Source organism: Cherax quadricarinatus, chromosome 66 (assembly GCF_038502225.1).
Source record: "Cherax quadricarinatus isolate ZL_2023a chromosome 66, ASM3850222v1, whole genome shotgun sequence".
Taxonomy (NCBI): Eukaryota; Metazoa; Arthropoda; class Malacostraca; order Decapoda; family Parastacidae; genus Cherax; species Cherax quadricarinatus.
This window is the reverse complement of record NC_091357.1, coordinates 11178039-11198011: the sequence shown is the minus strand read 5'-3', so window position 1 is coordinate 11198011 and position 19973 is coordinate 11178039. Positions and strand designations below refer to the sequence as shown.

The 19973-nt window shown below is 34.9% G+C and overlaps 1 protein-coding gene across 1 annotated transcript in view; it reads left to right on the top strand.

Moving 5' to 3' along the window:
* Window positions 1-3498: 3498 nt before the first annotated feature.
* Window positions 3499-19973, top strand: part of LOC128704076 (intraflagellar transport protein 81 homolog) — a 71919-nt gene continuing 55444 nt past the window's right edge. Inside the window, exons 1-7 of the mRNA XM_053799088.2 lie at window positions 3499-3791; window positions 5143-5300; window positions 5925-6058; window positions 11049-11229; window positions 14419-14574; window positions 14975-15170; window positions 16727-16890. Of these exons, the coding sequence (XP_053655063.1) occupies window positions 5193-5300; window positions 5925-6058; window positions 11049-11229; window positions 14419-14574; window positions 14975-15170; window positions 16727-16890 (939 nt within the window). The 5' untranslated portion in view covers window positions 3499-3791; window positions 5143-5192. The remainder of the gene's footprint in view (window positions 3792-5142; window positions 5301-5924; window positions 6059-11048; window positions 11230-14418; window positions 14575-14974; window positions 15171-16726; window positions 16891-19973) is intronic.

Genomic DNA, 19973 nt, shown 5'->3' with positions numbered 1-19973 from the left:
GCCAGGGTCATGATGATGCCTGTACCATGGTGCCAGGGTCATGTTAATGTCCATACCATGGTGCCAGGGTCATGTTGGTACCCGCATCATGGTGCCAGGGTCATGATAATGCCCATACCATGGTGCCAGGGTCATGATGACGCCCGTACCATGGTGCCAGGGTCATGTTGGTACCCACACCATGGTGCCAGGGTCATGTTGGTACCCGCACCATGGTGCCAGGGTCATGATGATGCCCATACCATAGTGCCAGGGCCATGTACCCATACCAAGAGAGATTAGTACTAAACCTACACACGAAAATCACTCCCTACGAAAGCAAAAGAATCGGCAGGAGATGCAGCATTCTCCCAGTGAAAAGCAGGGGCGCCACGAGTACACTAAGAGACAACACAGTAAGTGTCAGGGCCCAAGATGTTCAACTGCTTTCCAGCATACATAAGGGGGATTGCCAATAGATCCCTGTCTATCTTCAAGAAGGTGCTGGACAAACACCTATAATCAATACCTGATCAGCCAGGCTGTGGTTCGTATGTCGGTTTACGTGCGGCCAGCAGTAACAGCCTGGTTGATCAGACCCTGATCCACTACGAGACCTGGTCTCGGACCGGGCCGCGGGTGCGTTGACCCCCGAAACCCTCTCCAGGTAAATTCCAAGTCTCCAGGGTCATATTAGTGCCCGTACCATGGTACCAGGGTCATGGTGCCCAAGCCATGTTAGTGTCCTGTAATATAAACAGGCAGATGGCGAGGTGAAGGCTGGTGTAAGGAGCTTACCCTATAGTAGACGTCTGTCTTATCGTGACTTCATGGTTGTCATACACAGACACAACCCTGGAAGGGGTGCCCCGGTGTCCCGTAGTTCGATTGCTAGTGCACTCAGCTCACGCGCTGAAGTCCGGGGGTCGATCCCCGGTACAGGTGGAAACATTAAGACGTGTTTCCTTAACGCACCTGCTGTACCTGTTCACCTATCATTAAAATAAGTACCTTGGTGTTAGTTGACTGGTGCAGGTCACATCCGGGGAACAAAATTGGCCTGAAATGTTGTGCATAACAAGGGGCTTTCTATAATGTAATGTCATTGATATCAGCCAGGCCTGTATACCCTGTATATGTACTTGTAGAAATAAAGATTATTATTATTAAGTAATGGGCCTGCTTGGCCCTACAGACAAAAAACAAGTTTATATATATATATATATATATATATATATATATATATATATATATATATATATATTATATATATATTATATATATACATATATATATATTTTTTTTTTCAACAAGTCGGCCGTCTCCGACCGAGGCAGGGTGACCCAAAAAAGAATGAAAATCCCCAAAAAGAAAATACTTTCATCATCATTCAACACTTTCACCACACTCGCACATTATCACTGTTTTTGCAGAGGTGCTCAGAATACAACAGTCTAGAAGCATACACATATAAAGATACACAACATATCCCTCCAAACTGCCAATATCCCAAACCCCTCCTTTAAAGTGCAGGCATTGTACTTCCCATTTCCAGGACTCAAGTCCGACTATATGAAAATAACCGGTTTCCCTGAATCCCTTCACTAAATATTACCCTGCTCACACTCCAACAGATCGTCAGGTCCCAAGTACCATTCGTCTCCATTCACTCCTATCTAACACGCTCACGCACGCTTGCTGGAAGTCCAAGCCCCTTACCCACAAAACCTCCTTTACCCCCTCTCTCCAACCCTTTCGAGGACGACCCCTACCCCGCCTTCCTTCCCCTATAGATTTATATGCTTTCCATGTCATTCTACTTTGATCCATTCTCTCTAAATGACCAAACCACCTCAACAACCCCTCTTCTGCCCTCTGACTAATACTTTTATTAACTCCACACCTTCTCCTAATTTCCACACTCCGAATTTTCTGCATAATATTTACACCACACATTGCCCTTAAACAGGACATCTCCACTGCCTCCAACCGTCTCCTCGCTGCTGCATTTACCACCCAAGCTTCACACCCATATAAAAGTGTTGGTACTACTATACTTTCATACATTCCCTTCTTTGCCTCCATAGATAACGTTTTTTGACTCCACATATACCTCAACGCACCACTCACCTTTTTTCCCTCATCAATTCTATGATTAACCTCATCCTTCATAAATCCATCCGCCGACACGTCAACTCCCAAGTATCTGAAAACATTCACTTCTTCCATACTCCTCCCCAATTTGATATCCAATTTTTCTTTATCTAAATCATTTGACACCCTCATCACCTTACTCTTTTCTATGTTCACTTTCAACTTTCTACCTTTACACACATTCCCAAACTCATCCACTAACTTTTGTAATTTTTCTTTAGAATCTCCCATAAGCACAGTATCATCAGCAAAAAGTAACTGTGTCAATTCCCATTTTGAATTTGATTCCCCATAATTTATATATATATATATATAGATATATATATATATATATATATATATATATATATATATATATATATATATATATATATATATATATATATATATATATATATATATATATATATATATATATATATATATATATATATATATATATATATATATTATATATATATATATATATATATATTATATATATTATATATATATACATATATATATATATATATATATATATATATATATATATATATATATATATATATATATATATATATATATATACATGTCGTGCCGAATAGAACATAAGAACATAAGAACGAAGGAACACTGCAGAAGGCCTACTGGCCCATGCGAGGCAGGTCCAAGTCTCCTACCGGCTTAAGCCAATGCACCCAACCTAGTCAGGTCAGGTCACATTACATTAGGCAGAACTTGCGATCTTGGCTTAAATAGCAACGCTCATCTTGCCATATAGGACAAGTGAAAATTTGTGTATGCAATCATTTCGCCAAAATCATTCTGAACCTAACGAAAAAAATATATTTCACTGTGTTTGCTTATATTAAATTATTGTAAACAAATCTAAAATATATTTAGATGGGTTAGGCTAAAATAAATTGCGCTTGTTATAATAAGGTTAGGTAAGTTCTCTAAGTTCCTTTTGGTGCAAAATTATACATTTTTACATCAACATTAATGAAAAAAATATCTCTATAAACGTAAAAGAGAAAATTTTAGAAAGCACTTAATTTTGAATGAGTTCTTGCTAATTGACCAGTTTTACATATTCGGCACGACATATATATATATATATATATATATATATATATATATATATATATATATATATATATATATACATATATATATATATATATATATATATATATATATATATATATATATATATATATATATATATATATATATATATATATATATATATATATATATATATATATATATATATATATATATATATATATATATATATATATATATATATATATATATATATATATATATATATATATATATATGTATATATGTATATACGTATGTATAGGAATTCGGCAGTGTGGGTGTTTGGTTCACTTTCAACAAGAAATATTACTGTGAGATGGCTTTGTCAGTTGAGCCTGAATGTGTTCCATATCCCACACAGGCGCTGTTATAATCCATACAGGTTTAGCGCTCTCCATAATTATTTGATCCTCTTTTGAGGGGATTTATTCCCTAAACTAGGCAGCTTATGACGTGATGTGGTTGTCATGGCAGCCAGTACCATCATCACTAACAACATTCTTCAGACAACAGTCCTGGTGCACAATATTTCACTCACTACAAGTCTATCATACAAGAAGAAACAGGTAATTTTTTACTAGTATTTTTAACTATTTCACTTCATTTTACTATATACAGATTATTCGCTATGCTATATACAGAATATTAGCTGTACTGTATGCTACATAATATTCCCTGTAACTCCACTGTGGAAGTTTTATGATGACTTAACCTACAATTTCCTTACATATAAAAAATACTGTAGCTAATGTATATATATATATATATATATATATATATATATATATATATATATATATATATATATATATATATATATATATATATATATATATATATATATATATATTTTATTTATTTATTTATTTATTATCTGGCTTACAAGGTAGAAGGTTTTAACTCTGCATCAGCCAAGATATCATAGGGTTTATTGAATGTACTGTATATGCAGTAATTGGCAGTTTTGCATAGGTAAGGTAATTTGACAATAAAGTCAGAATTAAAATAAGATTTAACACTTCATATTACAGCATGAGTTTCAAAAATTATTGAAATGAATTAACAATGTGACTAAGACATGAGACAAGCTGCTGTGATTTGTATCTCAGTGGTAGACTGTTCTACTCTTTCTTAATTAACTTGGTTTCATTCCAGGGCTGATAGATAAGATTTGTTCAGATTTTTAACCCAGAGAGTTAGCCACCCAGGATAACCGAAGAAAGTCAGCGTGTCATTGACAACTGTCTGTCTTATATCTATTTGGGGTCCTTCAATCTTGTCCCCCAGGATGTAACACACACCAGTTGACTTGCACCCATGTACCTACTTACTGCTAGGCAAACATGGACAGCAGGTGTAAGGACATATGAGCAAGTTTCTTACACCTGCTTCCTGCATTAAAATTCTATGCATAACCAAGGGTTTTCCATGGATACTGTCAAATGTAAAACTATGTACTGTATCATGTGAAAATAAAAGTTTGTTTTAATTAGGTACCTGGGTGTGAGTAGACTTGTGAAAGGACTGGCAGGACTCCAGTAGAATTAAGCTATACTACTAAGCTTTAGTGTTCTAAGGAACATTATTCACCTCAGGGGCAGTTATAGAATAATAGTTTTTGTGTCAGCTGCTGGTAGACACAGAACTCCAGTGAGGACTTTGTGTTTCCAAGGAGACAAACTTTCTGTCAATGGTAGTGGTGCTTAGGCATTCTCCTTCACTTATGTATAGGCCATAGAAGGCTCATTGTATTTATCAGAGTCTGATTACAAGTGTATGATATAATTATGAATTTCTTATTTTGTATATTCTTCATTTAGTAAGTGTAGTACATACACTACACATATTTTACAAAGTAAATCCTTATTAAAATTCAGATAAGTGCTATATTTTTGTAATTTTATGTCTTCTTGTCAGATATATAGAATACGGGTGACAGCAGCTAGTACTGTATATAACTACTAACCATGAGTGAGGATATCAAGTTTATTGTGTCTGAGCTCAACAAGGAGCCATACAATCGTAACTACAACCTGATTACCTTTGATGCTCTTAGTGGTGAACCTCTATTACAGGTGAGTAATTTTATCATTAATAACACATCTGAGCTAATCTAGTTTATGGTTACTAATTTGTAGTTACTGGAATACACCTGAGCTAGTGTTAATTCATCATATTTATATACAGTGCCATAATTTTTCTGAAAATTTCCATTAGTGGTAGTTTTTGTACACACTTCTGTGCTGTACCTCCTGTCATCAGTATTTGCAAAGAAATATTTCCTGTTATTTATTTACACACATTAGATGTACTGTACTATAATAGTGTGTCCTTATGTCTCCCTTGTTGTTAGTTACAAAAAAAAGTCCTTGTAGCTTTCTCATAGATAATCTCTGATGAAAGCACATCATAAGTGGTTATTATATTTTATTTTTATTTTTCTTCCATGGGAGTCAAAAGTAGCTTTTCAATCTATTTATAGCTCATATTTCTTAATTCTTGCTTCCATTTTGTTTGCTCTAAATGTGTCCACCATACAACAGCTGTGTCTGTGGTCACTAGTAATCATTTGTGACTACACTTGCAAAAATTTTTCCACTCAAATTTGCATGCACACACACTCCCACACACACAAAAGAAAATGAATTTACATTAAATAACACTACACATTTGTCAAAAAATGTGATATGATATTACAGGTACTAAATGATGTCTTTGCTGAAATTGACCCCAAAAACAAGTTGGATATCCGAGAAGAGGAGCCAGAGCAAATGGCAGTGCGGATGCTGGGCATGTTAAGAATACTGAAATATAAGCCTCCAGATGATAACATGTAAGTTTTACATATTTTGAATTACAGAGAGATAATATATTTATTTTATATAGGAATATAATACACAAATGCAAAGATATAGAGTTAAGTAGAATGTTGGGCATGCAAGACTTATTCTGACTTCTCATTTTTTAACATAAGTTTTCATTAACTTGTTCACTTGTACCATTCAGTGCCAACACCTGTATTATAATCATTATTTTAACATTGCATAAAACTTTCACACACTTACATCCTTACTTTTTTACACCTGTTTTCTCATCATTATTAAACCAGTCATTTTTCTTCCCACTCTTGACTGAACCAGTTTTAGGAATTTTTTATTTTTCATGTAGTGACTACTGTTTTTCTTCACATGATACATCTTGATGCTGAACTAGCAAATAGAATTATCATTGACTGTAACTTGCATTCCTATTTATTATTTCTTCAGTTGTCCTTCTTACAACACTAAACCATGAGCTTGTTTGCATCATATTTGGAAACTGTTCAGTAGAAATATGATACCTTCAGAGCCTGGCAACTATTTCCTTCTGCAGCAAGCCATTCTTGTCAGTATATAATACTGACAAGTTGAAGAGTAAAAAACATGCACAACAGTTCGGTATCTTTTTGGGTATGTTTTGCCTACTCAGTAGGCAAAATATTTCAATCACCATCACGTTTCTTACTCTTCAAACTATTCTTTATATTATATTTAAAAGATATCTGAAAGAACTCATTCAAAATTCTCCTTCACATTTTTATAGATAACTACAGGACAATTTTTTTTCAACGAATCTGCTGTATCTCACTGAGGCAGGGTAACCTAAACAGAAATGAAAAATGTCTCTTAAAATTTAGTAATGTATACAGGAGAAGGGGTTACTTGCCCATTGCTCCTGGCATTTTAGTCACTAGAGGACAATTGTAGTTAATTTATGTATCACAAAACATTTTTGCATGCTTCCTCTGAATTCTTGCTAAATATATTTTGGATCAGCTCTTCTTTTTTAGGTTTGTGATGGGATCTTTGAGTGTCATTGTTCTTCAGATGATTATTAGAAGAGTTTTAAGTACTAAGTATATTTAAATAGTCCTTGATGTAGAATTTGTTGTAGAATGTCAGATTTTTTTATAGAATATGGAGAAACATATGCCAGTCAATATAACAAATTATATTTCATGATGTGTGGTTTATATATGACTGCTTTCAAAAGTTTTTCTACCCTCACAGTTCAGCCTCATGATAGGCTTACATGGTTACTACCTCTTGCATAAGTTTATTACTGTCTCTGGCCCATGAGGAAGTACTGCACAGTATCCATTACGACTCTGGCTTACATGGTTCACCAACAAAGTCTTACAATGATAATAACAATAAAGTACTTTTTAATTTGAAAATAATTTTGTAATATATACAGTAATGCAATTATAGTACTGTGTGTGCCATCACTTGATTTTTTCTCATATCATGTAGTAATATTGACTTATTACGTATATGCATGTCTGTTTTCATTATCGTCAGAACTTGTGTAACTGTGTCTTTAGAGTTGCACTGCCAAGTTGTAAGAATACCTCTATTGATATATTATGTATATGTTTACTTTTACAGTATCGGCAGAAATCCTGCAACTATGCCGTAAGAACTCTTAGTAGACCTCTCTGCACACATTATGTAGACTTGTTAGAATTTTAGTTCACTTAATACGGTATGAGATGTAGTTAGACTTTAAGTTCACTCAATACTAAATAAAATGCAGCAAATTTTACTATTTTTATTAAGGAGAGCACTTGGTTATTTTGTGTATGCCAACAGAGCAACTGTAGTGTTCTGTATATTAGGTCCAGCATGCATGGTGCATAGAGGCCCTGCTTCTATTATGGTCTATACTGACTGCTGCTGTACTGTCTATGGTAGCACAAGAGAGTGAGTGGCACTTTGCTTATCCTTTTTACTTTTCAAGAGACAAGCACACAGTACCAGATTAATTTTGCAAGGTAGAGTACTGTACTTGCAGTGGAGCAAGTAAATAATGACTGCAGATTTTTTTGCAGTAAATTAAATAACTGTGTTACACTAATTGGAAGCAGTAATGACAAAACCTTGGTTTAATAACAGGTTTAATGAATTAAGGTGTGAATGTCAAGAAGTCAAGAAAATTTGTTAGAAATAGAATTTAGAGCTAAAAATTTTATTCACTTATATTTTTCTTATATTTAAGTTTTTGGCTAATTACATGATTGTCAGGACCCACCACATAGTGATTTGAAATTATTTATTAAATTTTATATGTTCTGGGTAAATCATTACCCAGAACATATGATCTTGCATTGGAACTTTTCATACTTGTATATTCTGTCATGTAAGGATACACAGACAATAGCAAATTTATTAAAGCGATATAAACTCATCTTGTATGCTGTCCTTCAGATCATTTATTGTTCTAATCCATATATTGTAAAGAAAAGCCTAAAAATGACCCAACAAAATATATACTCCACCCCTCTCTTGGAGTGTCCTGTGATGTACCTTTGATGAGTTTCGAGTTTTTCTACTTCCGTCTTGGGTCAGGCTTGTCTGGTGCTTGCTTGGTCACCCAGGCTGTCATTATCCTTGTAACTAATAAAATGTTAGGTAAAAGGACACAAGTGCAACTAATGTGACATTTTATTGTGGCAATGTTTCATTCTGCCAACATTAATACAACTAATAGAATACCTATATCACATAAAATTTATCAATTAATTTCAAATCATAATTTTTTGCACCCATCTATAGATGCATATTGCATATTATTATAATTATTTTTGCCAAGTTTGATATGTCTAAGTGATGGCATTATGATTCAAGCACTCTGCTTGTAGATTTTCAGAAAAAAAAAAAAAACTTTTGTAATGAATTAATGTGCTGCTCTTCGGCTATTTAGTGGTGAGGTGCGTGATCTGAGGATATACAAATAAAATAATTTTATTAATATTACAGTGAAAGCTTTGATATTTTACTCAATAGTAACTGATAATTCATGGAATATGATTTCCCCTCTTTTTTTTTTGCAATAATAGTTAAAGACTTAACCACTACAAGAGTGGCAGAGATATAGAGGTGAGGCCATGGAGCCTTGTTCAGCTCACTTAGATTTCAGGTGTAAGAGAGCATGAGTAAAAGACTTGCTCTGTAACAAGAACTGTTAGAATACTCTAAGTTAAAAGTGCCAAGCTATAAAAACTTAAGAAAATTTTAGAATCTGAGAAGCTTTGAGAGGGTATTGATTAATGGATAGATTGTGACAAAGCTGCCCCAAAAACAATTTTTTTTTTTTTACATCTAAGGAGCTCAGTAATGTTGATTTAAATCTAGAAAAGACTGTTAATACTATACTTTAAAGAACAAAAAATTCTGGACTTAGTTCTGTAATCAGCCCTTTCATAAAGCTCTCTTATATAGTTTAATGTTTTGTATGTGATTGAAAAGTACATCCAAAATTGATTATCATGTTAAAAGGCCTTCATATTGTGTGCTATTTAATTCTGGATGCACTTTTTCAACTGCATTTGCAAAAGATTGTACTATAGAAAAGCTTTATAAGAGAGCATACTGTAATAGCAGGTAATAGATATGAGAGATATGAGCATTATAGGAATCATTAGCTTATCAGTCCTACTGCTAAAATAGTACCTTGCACCTTCCTGCTACTTTTTGACTTGGTTGTGCTTCCCTCTGCCTTCCTATTCTTATATAGACTTTTTTTTGTATGCCTACCAGGGCTGTCACAATGATCAGAGCACCAGCCTCACACTTGTCTTGTATGGATATGTTTCTGACTGGTTACTCACTATTATTGTCAGGTAACATGTCTCATTCAGGATGACAGTATCTACTTTAGGCCTAATAATATATTCATTTAAGGGACTTAAAAAACAAAAGATTTATCCTTTCAGCAGGTTATTGGTGCTTACTTTGTTTTGGTAGATAGTTTTGTCTCTTAAAAATATCTTTCAGACAGTTTTTATAAAAGGTATTCTCAGTTATCTCTTCCTCCCAAGCTGCCCAAAATATTTAACTAATTTAGTAATTATCAAAGATTATGGTAAATCAGAGTAATCTAATGTAATTTAAAGAAAAAATCTGTAATATATGGTACTACAAAATACTTCATGCAGTTTGGGTATAGGATATAATTAAGCATTACTACATCGTCTATAGTATTTCCTATTTTTTAAATACAGTATTTAAAACAAAAAAAATTATTGCACTTTATCTCTGCTGTAAGTTGAGAGTATAACTTGGGGCACCTTTTGAGGGTAATACTGTATTTATTTACTTAAAGTTGAGAAAATACATAGAGTAATTTACAGATACTGTAGTTTCAAGGCCTGTTACAATGATGGACTGCTCCATGTTGTGGGAAGTTAAATTTTGAATAATATTCTGTCTACTGTACTGTATTTTATAGTATGAATGTCCACAGCAAGGTAAGAACTGTATGAGAGTAAAAATAATGGTACTCATATTCAATAGGGTCTGAGTGTCTGATATATAGTAAAAGATTTTATTGTTTGGTTTCACCTTAGTGTTGTTGATTCAAAGCTTTTATGTGCTTTTAAATTTCATTAAAAAAATGTATTCAGCTTATTGCTCTACTGATTAAACTTTGTGATTAATGAAGAGAATTCTATGTTTATGGAATTTTTCTGGTGTAACCTACCATAAATTTTTGCCACTAGTTGGAAAGCTACTTATTGTGTATTAAAGAATATAATACTGAGCTCTAATGTACTTAGTATTGTTACTCATTGTAACCCAAGTTTATACTGCTTGTTGTACTGATTCATGGATTGTACCTCTTGCTGGTTTTAATCCTTCATATACATCCAGCTAGCTTGGACAATGTATTACTACTCTGTCACCTAGATTACTTGAATTATGGTTGCCTTTCATAATTTACATGAATTTTTAATGAATATAGATGAAAAGCTTTAATGCTGTAATTATCAAATTAAATTTCAGGAGCAATTTCCGCCAGGGTCTAGTGTCTGGAAATAAGTATGTCATCCATCCTATCCTGTCATGGCTTCTGCAGAGAATGGAGGAACTAAAAAAACGTGCTTATTTAGCGAAATACTTGGTTAAGTTGGATGTTCCTGCCGAGATGCTTGGGGATGCAGATGTAGCTGACACTCACATGAAGGTATGCTCCTTATGTCATCCTTGAAAATATAAATCTCTAATCAAATTTCTTAATAATTTGCCTCTAGCACTACAGTTGCACGTTTTAATTTCTGTACATTATATATTTACTCCATGGGGAAGTGAAGAAGAATCCTTCCTCCGTAAACCATGCTTGTTGTAAGAGGTAATTAAATTGCCGGGAGCAAGGGGCTCCCGGCAATTTAATTTAATTTAATTAATTGTAAAAAGAAGAAAACTTTACGTTTCTTCTTTTTCGGGTTACCCTACCTTCGTGGGAAACAGCCATTGTGTTGAAAAAATATATTCTTCTTCTTCTTTCAACAAACTGGCCGTATCATATTTTTTTTTTTTTTTTTTTCAACAAGTCGGCCGTCTCCCACCGAGGCAGGGTGACCCAAAAAAGAAAGAAAATCCCCAAAAAAGAAAATACTTTCATCATCATTCAACACTTTCACCACACTCACACATTATCACTGCTTTTGCAGAGGTGCTCAGAATACAACAGTTTAGAAGCATATACGTATAAAGATACACAACACATCCCTCCAAACTGCCAATATCCCAAACCCCTCCTTTAAAGTGCAGGCATTGTACTTCCCATTTGCAGGACTCAAGTCCGACTATATGAAAATAACCGGTTTCCCTGAATCCCTTCACTAAATATTACCCTGCTCACACTCCAACAGATCGTCAGGTCCCAAGTATCATTCGTCTCCATTCACTCCTATCTAACACGCTCATGCACGCTTGCTGGAAGTCCAAGCCCCTCGCCCACAAAACCTCCTTTACCCCCTCTTTCCAACCCTTTTGAGGACGACCCCTACCCCTCCTTCCTTCCCCTATAGATTTATATGCTTTCCATGTCATTCTACTTTGATCCATTCTCTCTAAATGACCAAACCACCTCAACAACCCCTCTTCTGCCCTCTGACTAATACTTTTATTAACTCCACACCTTCTCCTAATTTCCACACTCCGAATTTTCTGCATAATATTTACACCACACATTGCCCTTAGACAGGACATCTCCACTGCCTCCAACCGTCTCCTCGCTGCTGCATTTACCACCCAAGCTTCACATCCATATAAGAGTGTTGGTACTACTATACTTTCATACATTCCCTTCTTTGCCTTCATAGATACCTTTTTTTGACTCCACATATACCTTAACGCACCACTTACCTTTTTTCCCTCATCAATTCTATGATTAACCTCATCCTTCATAAATCCATCCGCCGACACCTCAACTCCCAAGTACTATCTGAAAACATTCACTTCTTCCATACTCCTCCTCCCCAATTTGATATCCAATTTTTCTTTATCTAAATCATTTGATACCCTCATCACCTTACTCTTTTCTATGTTCACTTTCAACTTTCTACCTTTACACACATTCTCAAACTCATCCACTAACCTTTGCAATTTTTCTTTAGAATCTCCCATAAGCACAGTATCATCAGCAAAAAGTAACTGTGTCAATTCCCATTTTGAATTTGATTCCCCATAATTTAATCCCACCCCTCTCCCGAACACCCTAGCATTTACTTCTTTTACAACCCCATCTATAAATATATTAAACAACCATGGTGACATTACACATCCCTGTCTAAGACCTACTTTTACCGGGAAGTAATCTCCCTCTCTTCTACACACCCTAACCTGAGCCTCACTATCCTCATAAAAGCTCTTTACAGCATTTAGTAACTTACCACCTATTCCATATACTTGCAACATCTGCCACATTGCTCCTCTATCAACTCTATCATATGCCTTTTCTAAATCCATAAATGCAATAAAAACTTCCCTACCTTTATCTAAATACTGTTCACATATATGCTTAAATGTAAACACTTGATCTACACATGCCCTACCCACTCTGAAGCCTCCCTGCTCATCCGCAATCCTACATTCTGTCTTACCTCTAATTCTTTCAGTTATAACCCTACCGTATACTTTTCCTGGTATACTTAGTAAACTTATTCCTTTATAATTTTTACAAATATATACATATATATTTAGCCTATAAACAGTTTATCACATTAATCTGTGATTGTGTGGAAAACTGAGCAGAACGTAGAGCAGCAATTTAATTTTTATGAGCTTAGTTTAAGTGAGACTTGAACATAATTTATGTGTGTGTGAACATCTTAGGTCTTGTGTACTAAATTTATATCCAGTAAAAAACCTACACGTTCTTAGTGACAAACTGGGCATTATAGTGAGTGGACAATATTTTATGGGAGGGGAACACTGGTGTTATGGAACTGGGGTGATGTTTGTAACACATACTGTGTAAGGTTTTGATAAAGTTAGTAAGTAAAAAATGTGAAATGAGTAGCAGCATATCTGGACCCTCATCACAGTAAGACTCAATACTTTATGGATAGAGAATGCTGGCATTACTGCATAAAATTGTAGCAAACAGCAGTGGAAGTTATACCAGTGGTGGCAAGTATAACAACTAAAAACATGACTTCAGCTAACAGAATTATGCATGATAATTTTTCATAAAAAAATGTTGCATGACATAGGTCTGTTGCAGTTTATGAATATAGTAATTATGAAAAAAAGCAGTTTTGTAATGATATAAAACAAAACGTACAGTACTTGGTCCATTCTTTTCTGAGGACAGTGTCTTGCATTCAGATTGTTGAGGGTTTATTAATTTGGTATGAGAAGGCTTTAGTTTCAGTAATACTGTCTGTTACAACTTCATTAAGAAATAGTGCAGTTGAAGACCTTGATAGCATTAATGGTACTCTAGTTACAAGAAGGTCACATCTACAATTAGGGTACACCAAGATAGCCATTGTTTTAAAATTCAAAGGCAAGTGTTGTAAATTAGAACCACTATTTTTAACTTTGATGGAAAAATATTTTAAGACACTTTGATTATCTATTTATAGCTACTGGAGCAAAAATATGCTCCTAATGTTAAGTTATGTCACATATATTCTATAATCTTTATAGTGCCTGCTGCTCTTTTTCATTACCTCATATTTAATTCTGACATCCTCTTGTTAGTTAATTTTGCTCAGTTTATTTAACTAATTAGTACAGTACTGTATGTGTTATGTGTATAGGATATTATACTATACTTTATTCAATCCATAGTAACATATGTAATTAATATTTGGATATCTGGTTATTATTTATGTACTGAATTGTTTTATATCTGTACTTTCAGTATGAAGAGCTAATTGATAAGTTCAAAATTATTCATCGTGAATATGAGTCATTACGAACTAGTGGGTTTTCCACATCTGAACTTCGTCGTGACATCACGGCAATGGAAGAGGAGCGTGACCTTGTTTTCAGGAGGATTGAAAAAATGAAACAAAAGGTATGCTCTTGATATTTCAGTTTTAAAAACTTTATTCCAACTTCATTTCAAATTATTTTTATTATGAAAATTTGTATAATTTTTAATCAAATATGTACAGAGTTTCTAAGAAGTATATTGATTGAAATTATTTAAGTTTTACATAAATCGTACTCTACAGTACATATTTTGTCATAGTTGTGATCAAATTACAGTATTTTTACACTGTGTCAGTGTAGGTATATAAAGACCACTTGTAGTTATTGTAATAGATTATAAAATATTAAATTGTGGATTCATACAGTACATACCAGTGGGTTAAAAGTGCCAGTATAAGATATTGTAAAGATATTTAATCTGAATATATGTATAGTAGTAATGCTTTAAAAGATACACACTTTGACAAAGATTTGCTGAGCAGATAGAGGGAACTCCAAACAGTGAAACAATGCTGGCATCAGCCCGTGCTCTTCGACAAGAGAGAGAACGAAAGAAGGAAATGGCACAACAGGAGTCTGATCTAAAAGCTGCTATACAGCTATCTGAGCAGAGAACTTTGCGCCTGCAAACGCAGCTGAAAGATATACGGAAGGCTGGCATGGGCACCACACCTGAGGGTAAGTTTTTATGGTGATGATTTTTTATTTTTAACAACTGCCATTGCCTTCAAGTTAGGGGTGACTTACAAAAAAAAAAAAAAACTTGCCAGAAGTGTCTGCCTTGCCAGAAGTGTCTGGATATTACAATTCAAATGGCCCTCTGAGCTGCAACATCCCCATCCCTCCTTCAGAGTGCAGGCACTGTACTTCCCATGTAATAGGTAACAATAGTGATCACTATCCCTTGTCCATGAGAGGGTTTGGGTGTTTATCAACCATGCAAAAGAAAAGCTAACATTTATCCTTTGGGCAGCCTGTCCAAGTCTGATATGACCAGACCAAGATTATAAACTCATGGTCAGATATGGTCAAATGTGTTTATCGTATTTTATGGCATATCTCTGTATAAATATGAAGAATAACATAACTAGACAACCATTCATGATCCAGTTGGTTCTCTAGATCTTGACATAGTTAGCTCTCCACAGAGATTAAGTTCCTAATGTATGGGCATGAATGAAAATGTTGCTTTTAATGTTAAACTTGTTTCTTGTGGATTCATGTGCTTGCAGTGATTCACATTTTTCTTGCTAGCAGGGATACAAGAGTAAGCAAAATCCATCTGAGAATGCAAGGATGCAGAGCTTTGCCCAGTTCCTGTATGAGATCTGTTTGCATTCACACCAATGTGTTTATCATCCATTTCACAGGTTGAGTTTCCTGTTTCAGTATCCTGCACTTTGAGTATCCTCCTAAGGGTCTTCAACTTCCTGCTCCATGATTTAGGGTGCTGGTGAAAGAATTCCTATTAGTGGTTCATGCAGCCTGAATGCAGAATGCAGTAGGTCCCTGATTTAAAATATTGGTACTGTGGAACCCATTACTTTTGTGATTAAAGATGCTGATTTGCAGTTACAGTCATTGTAAATATGCAAACAGAAATTTCGATATTTTAAATCAAAATGTTTCACTTTTTTTTTTACCAAATGCATTCATACTCTGTGCAGGTTCATTGAATACATGTATTGAAAACTCACATATGTTTGGTAAAAATTGGATAAGAATTATATAATTAAATCTGTTTTTTATTTCTTTAGAATAGACATAGAAGTTGCAATAAATGTGTTTGCAGATTGCTTGGTTACAGATTAGCTACAGTTTTGAGAATACACTAGGACTCCTGTATTCATGGGGGATATGTTCCAAGGACCTGCCAAGGATACTGAAACCAGGGATAGTAGCAAACCCTATATATGTCCTATACATACATTTTTTTTTTTTTTTTAACAAGTCAGCCATCTCCCACCGAGGCAGGGTGACCCAAAAAGAAAGAAAATCCCCAAAAAGAAAATACTTTCATCATCATTCAAAGCTTTCACCTCACTCACACATAATCACTGTTTTTGTAGAGGTGCTCAGAATACAACAGTTTAGAAGCCAATATCCCAAACCCCTCCATTAAAATGCAGGCATTGTACTTCCCATTTCCAGGACTCAAGTCCAGCTATATATGCTAATTAATTGAGTAAATGTGCTGCAGACTCAGTGCAGTTTAATTTTTTTTTTCTCAACAGGGCTATTACAGAGGCTGGAGGAAGATGTGAATGTGAACACATATATTGTCAAGGAGAAGTTACCTAAGGAGCTTGCATTAAAACGACGACATGTGTCAACCCTGCAACAAGTAGCAACACAGCCTGCAATGGGACAACAGGAAATAGACACTGTAAAGAAACAGGTAATGGTTTGCCTATTTGTACAAGGATGAATCTTTCTTACTCTGTGTTAAGATCTTTTTTCCTCCTGGGATAGGGACCTAAAGCACAACCCTAAAAAGAGAGGTACAGTAGGGCCTCACTTATATGGCAGGTTAGGTTCCAGGCCATCGCCGGAAAAAGGAACGCCATTTTTTCCACTTACAAAGCATATAAATGCCAGACAACAAGTTTACACTAACTTATATGAAGTTAGTAATAGAACTAGGCATTAAAAACACAATAAAAAGTAAAATACATACAAAGTACATGCATTACTTACCTTAAAATATTTGTAGTCTTAATGTAGGGTGAGAAGTGAGTAGTACTTATTTGTAGGAAGTCACAGCTCTTAGATAATTTTAGTATTCACTTATTTGCTAGCATTTCTTCTTTAGCAGATATGTACTTTCATTCTACTGCTCTTTAAACCATAGTCTATTTTCTTTATTTATTTTTACTGTTTTACTTGAATTTTGATATCTTTATTAGCCATTTGTTATTATTGTTTAACAGTGCTTTAGGACAAGTATGGATCTGTGGATGTGCAAGTGATGACATTTACAGTCAAGAGAGTAAACACCTGATAAAGTGATCTGTAGCATTACTAAAGTTTGCCTAACATATATGTTAAGCTATTTTTCTAGTTCAGCAGTATTTAACCCTTTGACTGTTTTACGAGCCAGTGTTTTGGACGTATTAATACACATAAATTCTAGCAGCTTCAAATCAAGCAGAAGAAAACTGGTAGGCCCACATGTGAGAGAATGGGTCTGTGTGGTCAGTGTGCACCACATAAAAAAAATCCTGCAGCATGCAGTGCATAATGAGAGAAAAAAAAAAAGACCGTTCTTTGGGATTAAGACGCCGACTTTGAGGTGTATTTTCGTATAGTATTTATCGTTGTATTCTCATTTTCATGGTTTCACGTGATAAAAATGGAAAACATATTACAGAAATAGAGATGATTTTGATTAGTTTCACGATGAAAACGACCTTGAAATTGAGCTCAAAGTAGCGGAAATGTTTGATTTTTACCAATGTTCAGGAGTAAGCAAATCACACCACATGTCCAATACACATCAACTGGGGAGTTTAATATTTTTTCACTAGTGCACTGATATTATTTATACCATTTTTACAATAATGCAGTAGTCTGCATAACAGTAAATTTTGTATTTTTTGTATGAATAAAAAATCAAAATAGAAAGCAATAGTAATATAAGAGGGGCCTAGAGATGTGACTAATGAACAGAGGATATGTTACTTCAGTGCCAAGAATGTCTACATTGTTTATTCTGGACCCTATTTTGAAATTGGCATCTTTTTTAATTTGCATGAAATTGGCCAAATTACCAATTTCTGACCACTTTATTGGGTAGTTCAAATTGGTAAATAGGCAGTTTCTTGTACTCAACTGATAGAAAAAATGGAGTTTTAAAGAAATAGCTATGAGTTTGGTCAACTGGAACAAGAATTGGCCAAAAACAGGGCTCAAATTCGGCGAAACCGCCAATGCATATATGTCGCAGAGACCGCTAACTTTGCGGGAGCGTAATTCCGTGAGTTTTGACCAAATTTTGTACTTTTGGTGTCATTACCATCGGAAAAAGATTATCATTTCATAAGAATTTTTTTTTTTTCCAAAAAATTTGCAACATAGAATGACAGTTTCAGAAAGGGGCTTCCGACAGTCAAAGGGTTAAATACGTAAATATAAGCTGTTTCATTTATTAACAGTTTAAAATATTTGTCTTACATTTATATTTATATTTTAACTTGAAACTCAAAGTTTGACTTCATGGTATGTACATTTCACAAGATGATTTAGAGTGGAACCCCGAATATTGGCCGCTGTGTATATCGGCCGAATTGTATTTAGGCCAGTTTTTTGGCCGAAATTTTACTCCATATTTCAGCCGGTACCTCGCAAATCAGCCGTATTAGATGTGTCAGCCAGCCTCCCACCGGGATGCTGCATGTTGGTGAGTCAGTCTCCCTGTCTCTCAGTGAATGAGCATATACTCCGCGCATTCATCAAAACATTTTCTTAAAATCCATTTGTTTTTGGGCTTGTTTATTAGGTATGACTGAAATAAGCCACCATGGGCCCAAAGAAAGTTCCTAGTAAAGTTTCTTTGGTAAAGAAAGTGAGAAACACGATGGAATTTAAGAAAAGTTATTGAAAAATTATGAGAGTGGTGTGCGTGTGCTCCAGCTTGCCAGGATGTATGGCAAAAACAAATCAAGAATAACTTCTATCCTGGCAAAAGTGCCTTCTTCAGAGATTTAAGAGATTTGTGCAATGTGGAGTAGGGTGCAAGATTTTGCTGAGAAATATCACCCTGACCAAGCTGAAACAAGCCATATCTGCAACATGTTCAGTGACAAAACCTTGGCCCACTTCAGGCAATTCTTTAAAGAGGTGCCAGAAACAGACCTCCCTGGACAGTTTTTTGTGCGACAGGGGTCCAGTGACTCTCAAGCTGGTCCAAGTGACATTAGAAGACAAAGAAGGGAAGTAACCCCAGAGAGGGACTTGATATCTGAAGTCATTATGGAGGGGGATTCCCCATCCAAACAATAACCTCTCCTCCTCCCTCTCCCCTCCTCCCTGTCTTCCATCGCCAACAAATCTTCAATGCAAGTATGTAATAATGATTTAGATGTTTATTTATATGTAATTGTCATTGTTTTGTGTAAGTAAAACTATAGTTAAACTTTACAAAATGTATTTTTTTTATTATTTTTGGGTGTCTGGAACGGATTGATTGTTTAATTCTTATGGGAAATATTGCTTTGAATTTAGGCTTTTTCGAATTTAGGCTGACCTGGAATGGATTATGGCCGATATTCGGGGTTCCACTGTATATTCAGAATTTTACTCATACTTAAATAGAGGTAAAGAGAGTAACAGATCCTTGTCTAATTTTCTACTTCATCTAGGAATTGAACCAAAGACAAATGTGCTAGGCATTCCCATTGTGTATGGCTGTGTGAATAAGGACACTTATGTACAGGCCAGGACATATCCTAAATGAAACATTTTACCATAAGTGCCTTTATC